The following is an 8,003-nucleotide window of genomic DNA, read 5'->3' as shown; positions in this document are numbered from 1 at the left end:
TGACTGAGAAAATATTCCGTGCTGATATCGAGGCTCACCTGCCACACCTGGACACTCCGAGGACGGCCGTGTTAGCCACAGGTGGGAAGTACCTGAGTGCTTTCAGTACCACAGTGAAAGAAGGTGTGAAGTAACTCCTTAGGTATTAGGTACAAGTTTTTAGAAAGTAGAATGGTGAAAAGTACGGTGGCTCGGAGGGCACAGTGCACGGCAGGGCGAGAACGCGCAGGTAAGGTCAGAAACGTCACTTTGCGAAATGGAAACCAGTAAACACCGTCAGGTCAGGGCTACCGTTACCATGGTGACTCAAAGGGACTGTGTTAAAGTTGCGGTCACGTGATTGCGGGCACCTGCTGGGGTGTCGGTGGTAGGTTCAGGGTGTGGTGCTGTGTCACACGATTCTCCGGTGCTCGTGACGGTTTTGGTGTTGATGGTACGTTCTCGGTTTCCGGTTCCCTGTCATAGTTTTCATCTTGTTTTTTCCTGTTTGGTGTCAAATTTCAGTGTTTACAGGCCTGTTTCATAAATATGCTCTGTGTAGTATTTTCTTCACGCAGGGCTGGTTTTTGTGGTACTTCAGTTTGTAGTATTTGCTGTTTGTGGTATTTGCCTTTTGTGTTTGGAGTTCGTAGTTTGTTATCTTTACCATCTTTACTTTATCGTTTTCAGGGATTTTCAGCATCACTTTGGTTTTTGTCTTTTTGAGGTTGATGGGGTTAGTTACGGTTAGTTAAGGTTAGGTTAGGCTCATTAATACCAGTTGGTTGTCTCTCTGTGTTTGCCCTGGACAGTCTGGCCAGCTGTACCTGCATGTTGCCCTATGGCAGCTGGGATAGGCTCCACCCCCTGTGACCCTGATTTGGATAAGCAGAAAGAAATGAGCAAGGTGTTTGATGGTGTTTCTGATATTATGTTTTTGGTGTTCTGTGTTGGGTCATATTTTGGCCAATTTTGGTGGGAGAAAAGGTGAGTGTGGCTCACCTGAGACAGACAGTGCACAGGTGCTGACATGCATGTTTTCCTGTGACTTCATGCAGTGTTGTTGATGACAGAAAGAGCGGTCAGTATGAGTCGTGCTGTGAAGTGTCAGAGCACAAGTATCTCCACACTTGCTCGTATTTTAGTAGGCGTTTATCAGACTTGGTCCAGAGCTGAAGGAAATAAAGTTGTTCTCGGTTCTTCCTGGTTTAGGTTAGGTCCTCCAGAACAGAGGACGGAGAGAGCACAGCAGAGATGTTTGAAAATGTCCCGACAGGTAAGTCCTGACTATAACTCAAGAGAAACCATCCAATGATTCGTGTTTATCCGAGACCACGCTTCACAAGCTGTTTTTGTCCTCAGTGTCCTCGACGGAGCGTCAGCAGGTGCTGGCAGCTCTGGAGCGTCTGCAGGCCAAACTGGTGCAGCGGGAGGAGTGGACCCACAGCGAAACCCTGGGAAACCTGCGGGAGACGCTGCAGAGCCCGCTCTTTAACCACATCCTGACCCTTCAACACTCGATCAAGCAGCTCCGCAGCCAGGTGAGCCTCAATGAGCATGCTCCGTCATGCAAAATAGAGTGGATAGGATCACTCTGATCCTGGCACAGATGTTTAAGGCTTACCGGTACTTCACCTGGACTGCAGGAGCCATAGCTCAGGTGAAGGAGTTCACACAAAACAAAAGAGCCTTAAATGATGACGTTTTATATTAACAGCTAGTTTATGGAATATTTCATTCACAAGAATTTTATTGTTTTTATCCACAACCATGTTTCCCTCACCTCCTTTCTCGTGATATGGAAGCTGTGCACTGTATGAAAGAAACAACCTCGTAACAAGAAGAAAAAAGAGGTTAGCTAGCAACAGGGAGCTAGCTGCAGCGACACACTTTGTTTGTTGTTTGTCTTCATGCTAGGGCTGCACGATTAATCGTTAGAAAATCGCGATCTCGATTCATACTTATGTGCGATCTCCATTTCCAAATGACGACTTAAAAAAGAAAAAAAAAAAAAGACGACGACGATTGTACCGCATTTTGATCCGGGACGTAATCTGCATGAAAACAAGCGTTCACTCTTCCTGCTCAACAAATGACAAGGGCGGAGCCTTATACCATGTGATACAGAAGCTGTGCCGTGTGATGCTAAAGTTAGCAGGGAAAAAACAACGGAGAGCACGTCAGGGATGACGAGAAAGTGACAGGAGAAAATCCGTCCCGGTCAACCACCCAAACATCAATAACGGGAACCTTATACAGCGCTTCCCTATACACGTCGAACTCCCGCAGGCACAAAGAAATTACGGAGGCTATTACTTATCACCTGACCAAAGATATGGCTCCCATCAACACTGTGCAAAACGAGGGATTTAGGAAAATTATCAACACCCTAGACAAATGCTATACAGTGCTGTCCCGCAACTATTTTTCTATTGTTGCACTACCTGCTCTATACACGCAGTGTCGAGCAACGGTGGAGACGGAATTTCAAGCAGTACAACATTTTGCGGCAACAACAAAACGTGAGACCTTTGTTGTTTTTATGTTCAGTTTCAATTGTTACGAAGTTGATGTGCAGTTAATATGTGCAATAAATATTTATATTGGAAAAGAAAATCGTGAGAGAATCGTGATCTCAATTCTAAGCCAAAAAATCGTGATTCTCATTTTATGCAAAATCGTGCAGCCCTACTTCATGCCTTTACTCCACTGAGCCTGACACAGGGCTGCAAAGACGAACATACAGGTTTTTCATTTGTACTGTTTTTTTTTTTATGACTAACTATCATCTACTGTGATCGCCATTTTATTTTTTAAATCATAGCCTATTTTTTAAATGTATGTTTTGACTGGTTTCAGTCTGAAAAGGAGACTGTAAGACAGACCCAAAATACACACAATGTTTGTGCTCACAGTTCAGCTTTTATTACCAAGTTTCACATGTACAGCTACACAGTCTCTGCTCAGAGTTGGTCTCGGCACGCATGCACTGGCCTCTCACTATAAAAAGAAGAGACTGTGATTAGTCCAGTCGCCACCACCTGTGGCCTCCCCAGGCACCACCCACTTGAGCTCGCTGCGCCTCCCCTGCAGCTGAGCCAGGGACCACACCGCCGCCACATGCACATTCTCATGTCCAGCAGGGGGCAACTTCTCAGGTTGTACAAAAAAAGGACTACGTATATAAGAATGAGTCCATGATGAATTTCAGGGCTGACTGAATCAAACATGAGGTCATTTTGGAGATTTTTGTGCTGTCAGAGTCACAGCTGGTGCAGGAAGTAGACAAGGGCGGGGCTATACTGTGATTGAAAAGTCACCTCTTAATGAGTGAGCAGACTCCCCGAATTTTTCAGTCAGGTATGTCAGGCAGATGATGCACTGCGAGATAAATCGGTCCTGAGAGCTGCTATAGAGCTGGAGATGAGCAGAAGATGTCCAGAAACACATGAACGGTCCTGATTAAACCAGAAAAGAACCTGAGTTCAAGTAAAACGTCAGAAATGGAACAAAAAGCTTTCAGTTAGGTTTACTTCAGTGGGTGTTTCTCATCACATGTTCTCCATCTATCTGTGTGAGTGTTTCCCATCAGATCTGACAAGTGTAGCCCCGCCCAGGTGTTGACAGCCTATGGGTATCAGTCCTGTGCTGCCTCCCGCCCACCGCTGTGACCCGGGCCGTCGAATCCTCTCTGCATCGCCATCTGTATTCAGCTCGTGCCTGCGCTGACGTGAGCTTTACAATAAACAATCTGCAGGCCAAATTAAGATAATGGCAATAACCCGCGGCGGGCTTCATATTCTAAGTGCTGCGAAGGTCAGAGCGAGTCTATGAATGCACCGATGGAAGCCGGCGGAGGGTATATGAAGCGGGGACTTCTCCCTTTATTTCTGGCCCTCCCTCCCCAGCGTGCTGCAGATCTATCAGGCTTTAATATCTGGTGTCTCGGTTTGAGTAACGGCCTTGTCGAGGTGGTATTGATGAAATGGCTCGGGATCCTGCTCCGTCAGCCCGGTCTAAATAAGCCGCAGACTGATAAGTTTCCACAATGTGAGTGTAAAGGTCATTAATACATTACCTGTTCAGAGAGAGCGCCTGCAGAGGAATCTATTGATTTTAGTTTTTTCCTCTCTCCTCCCCACTTACCCCCGGCCTCGCCGCGTCTTTTTCTTTTTTTCTTTTTTTTTCTGCGTCCTTGCACATAAGGGCGCCTCCCATCTCTCTCCCAGTCTGCCTCTTCATCACAGTGAAGTTTGTGGCCAAAGTTCAAAAGTATGTGGACGGTTTCTTTATTCCCGCACACACAGTCAGTCAGCGGAGCCTGGTTCACATTCATGTGTTTGAGTCTAAACGCTGGACATCTGTGTCCAGCACGATCCCTGATGTCACTTCTGTTCACACCTGAGACAAACAGGAAAGCAGCAGGTGTTTGGTTCAGACTTGACATGCGTCAGTCTGACATTAGCTGATTGGCTCGTTTGGAGAACGGATGTATTAATTGGGCCACAGATTGAAGCTGTTCAGGGTTTTCCTGCACTTGTGCAGGCTCACTGCATTAACAGAAGCCTGTTTAAGTTTGATGAATACAAGTTTTTATTTATTTATTTCTAATCTCTGCTTAAAAAAAAAAGTATTAGAGGCCAAAAGAAAAAACCTGGTTTTTATTGTCAGTAGAACTGACTGGCTTCTCAGACTATTGATCGAAACAAAAACCAGTAGTTAGTTATTTGTGACAGCATCCAGTCCTCACGTACAGTGAGACCAGCGTGCCGTTGCTGATGAAGACAAGTAAAGCCGTTAGCAGTGACAATCAGGGCGCCCGCTCTGGGATGTCTCCAGGTCTGGACTCAAACCTGTGACATCTGGAGCAGATCCACTAGAAACGTTTGAGTTTTAACAACTTCTTCACCATCTTTGCAGTTTAGCATCCGTCAGGTCTTTGGATCAAACGCGCTTATGTCATCGTATGGATCTAAAAATGGGAAAAAATGCACCAAAGTTGCGTCTTAAATTCTGCACCTCTTGAGGGGTTTAGGGTGACAGGTTTAGGTTGGGGCTTCAAAAGAATGTTTGTGTATTTCTTGGGATGCTACACGCGTGTACCAAACCTCATATATGTACATTTCAGCAAGTCTGACTCTACAAATATGTGAGGATGTTCTCGCCTCAGATGTGACGATGGCGACCTGTCTTGTAGCTCTGATGAAATTTGATTTTATTTTCTGTGGTTTGAGCTTTGGAAATGTGGCGGCCCTGTTAGAGATTCAATTTTTACTCTGATAGTGAAAATAATCAGGTGATATAATCTAGAATGATCACTGTGCAGTAACCTCTGCCTTCAGTCTCTGTGGACTCGCAGGACGTGCGACGTCTTTGACAGGACAGAAAAGTCTCTCACTTCTCTATCAGCACTCAGCTATGATTGGAAGATCTGATGTATTGATTAACCTCTCCTCTCCCTGTAGCTAAGCGCCATGCCTCCAAACACCAGCAGCGATTTCAGTTTCTCCAAAAAAGGTCAACTGATCATGAGCGTCGATCCAGTCGGTGGCCCGGCCCCACCCACGCTATCCGCGACCTCCTCCATCCTCACCAATGGCTCGTTTCCGCCCAAACGTCAGACTCCGCCCACACCTGACCTCCAGAAGTGGATTCTTGATGCTGCCAAGGTGGGTGGAGCCAAGACGCTCACACACAATCTCACAAATGAACTCAACATGATATCAAACCGCTCAACTGATTGTGTGTCTGTGTCTCTGGTTGTGTGTGTGTGTGTGTGTGTGTGTGTGTGTGTGCACGCACACACTTGCGTGCAGGGACGTCCCACTGACGTGGTCAGATTGACTCGTCCTCTGACTGGCGGTCTGGGCTTCAGTGTGGTCGGTCTGAATCCAACAGGAAGCAGTAGCCGCGGCGTCTTCATCAAACACGTCCAGCCCGGAGGAATCGCTCACAGGTTCAGTGACGCGTGTTTAGTTTGTTCCTATCAGTGAGCAGCAGGTCACCACACCACGCTACACCCATTAATGCAGCAATAAAGCGTCATGTTAAACTTTTATTTTGAAAATATTGGAGCAGAACTGCTATGTGCCATTCCACTTCCTGTTATTCCCATCATACAGCAAGGGGAGCTTTCATCTGGTTTTGTGTGATCGGAGTCGGCCTGTGTACGACAAACATGACGAAAATTAATGGAAAAAATGTTTGAAACATTAAATTTACATGTGTGTGATGTGTGGCTGAATCAGCTGGTGTTACCTGACACAGCGTCTGGCTGTCCAACATGAGCCTGCCAGCATTGCTCAGATGATGTCATGCGACCATCATGTGTGGCTGACATGTTTTGGTACTTAGAAGTGATTGGGTGCAGACTTTAAAGGCAAAGGCAGTGAAGTTTGCCTTTAAAGTAAGTATGCACCGCTCCAACGGATGTGGTGCTGTGTCTGCAGGGATGGGCGTCTGCAGGAGCGGGACCAGATCCTAGTGATAAACGGCAGTCCTCTGGAGCCGGGCATCAGCCAGCAGCAGGCGCTCTCCCTCCTGCAGCAGCCTGGAGAGACGGTGGAGCTGGTGGTGGCCAGAGGCCGCCCACCTGACGCATCGTTGCCGCCCACAACACCAATCAACCCGGTAAGGAAACTGTGGCATTTATTCAAAGGTTTAAAAGAGACTGGACTTCTGACGTTCTGTGTCTGGGGCTCTGACGATGTTACAGAGGTGGTTTTCATGTTTTGGCTGATTGTGAGCAGCACAGACCGAATCACAAATGCAGACATTGTTGTTTCCCGTACTCTGATTTATTTGTGGACACGCAGATCTAATGCTCTGTAGAAATGACTTCAGTCGAATTATCGTAAACTATAGCTGACTCCTGACGACAACTCAAGGATTTTCCCATGATGTTTAAATGCTTCAGAAAATAGGGTTGCACCAATTGGACGGATTGGCGTCTGCATTTTCGTTCCCTCACAGGGAGCAGGATGGGCTCGCACATCAAAGGAGTTTCTCATTTAAACACAAACTACGCTCAGGATGGAAAACTCACATGTCTCGCTTCTGCACTCGTCCAGGGTCAGACTTGTTTGGAAGCTTTTAATAATTAACAGGAGAAAATAACACGAGAGTGAATGATTACAGGAAAGACTCTCACATTGAGCTAAAGGAGACAAAAAATGTATTGATATATGGATTATAATTATACCACCTGCGGCTTTCAGAGCTTGGATGTATTTTTTGTCATATCAGGTGTGTGCAGAGTTTAAATGGAGCCTGATGTTGTCATCAGTGTAAAGAGGAGTTCCTGTTGTTTGTGTAACTCCAGAACAGAGGCTGAGCTGTTGTATGGAAGCTGGAAAAGTCACCAGCAAACTGCGCGACCTCGTGGTCTGCAGGAATATAAACACCTCCTGTTCATGTGCGAGTCTGCAGACTCGCCGTTTCTCGCATCCTGACGTCTGAAAGCTGCTCCATGAAGCTCTCTGGCTAAACGATCCAGAGCAGCAATTGAGACAGAATGCTGAGACCACAAACCTGGAAGGGACGGCATTTCTGATCCAGGTGTGCGCTTTAAATAAGATCCAGTAAAACGAGCACAGATGGAACTGCGCACACAGTAAAACTTTACTGTCAGCTGTTTGAAGCAAACTCCAAAACAAGTCGTGAAATCAACAGTTTACTCCAAAACGATGTCAGCAGCTTTAAAAAACCCGAACTCAGAGGATGTTCCAACATCAGGGCGACACAAAACCAGACGTCAGCGTTTGTTTGATTTTATTGCTCCATATGAAACACGCATACACAGACACAAAGAGACACACAAACAGGCGCGCACAAACTGCAAGCTGTCACTCATAACTGGAGGTCACTTTGGGACCACGCCTGTGGATCGGAGTGACACTTCCTGTCTGTGGCAAGCTGACTTTGACTCGGTTGATTTTTTTGACCTTAAAGCTGAAAGGAAATCGAGTTAGTGCTCCACCTGCAGCTTCACTCCTGACAATATGTGTTTAAGTCTGAGTGGAGGC

At 46.4% G+C, this 8,003-nt stretch overlaps 1 protein-coding gene across 1 annotated transcript in view; it reads left to right on the top strand.

The window, feature by feature from the left end:
• Window positions 1–256: 256 nt before the first annotated feature.
• patj (PATJ crumbs cell polarity complex component) overlaps window positions 257–8,003 on the top strand; it is an 83,506-nt gene continuing 75,759 nt past the window's right edge. The window contains exons 1-6 of the mRNA XM_005732414.1: window positions 257–280; window positions 1,192–1,255; window positions 1,342–1,520; window positions 5,445–5,648; window positions 5,796–5,935; window positions 6,429–6,609. Coding sequence (XP_005732471.1) covers window positions 257–280; window positions 1,192–1,255; window positions 1,342–1,520; window positions 5,445–5,648; window positions 5,796–5,935; window positions 6,429–6,609 — 792 coding nt within the window. The remainder of the gene's footprint in view (window positions 281–1,191; window positions 1,256–1,341; window positions 1,521–5,444; window positions 5,649–5,795; window positions 5,936–6,428; window positions 6,610–8,003) is intronic.

The sequence above is a fragment of the Pundamilia nyererei genome, unplaced genomic scaffold, assembly GCF_000239375.1.
Source record: "Pundamilia nyererei isolate P.nyererei 1_Seehausen unplaced genomic scaffold, PunNye1.0 scaffold00046, whole genome shotgun sequence".
NCBI classification, from domain to species: Eukaryota; Metazoa; Chordata; class Actinopteri; order Cichliformes; family Cichlidae; genus Pundamilia; species Pundamilia nyererei.
Note: the sequence above shows the minus strand (reverse complement) of the source record. Positions and strands in the feature narration are given on the sequence as shown.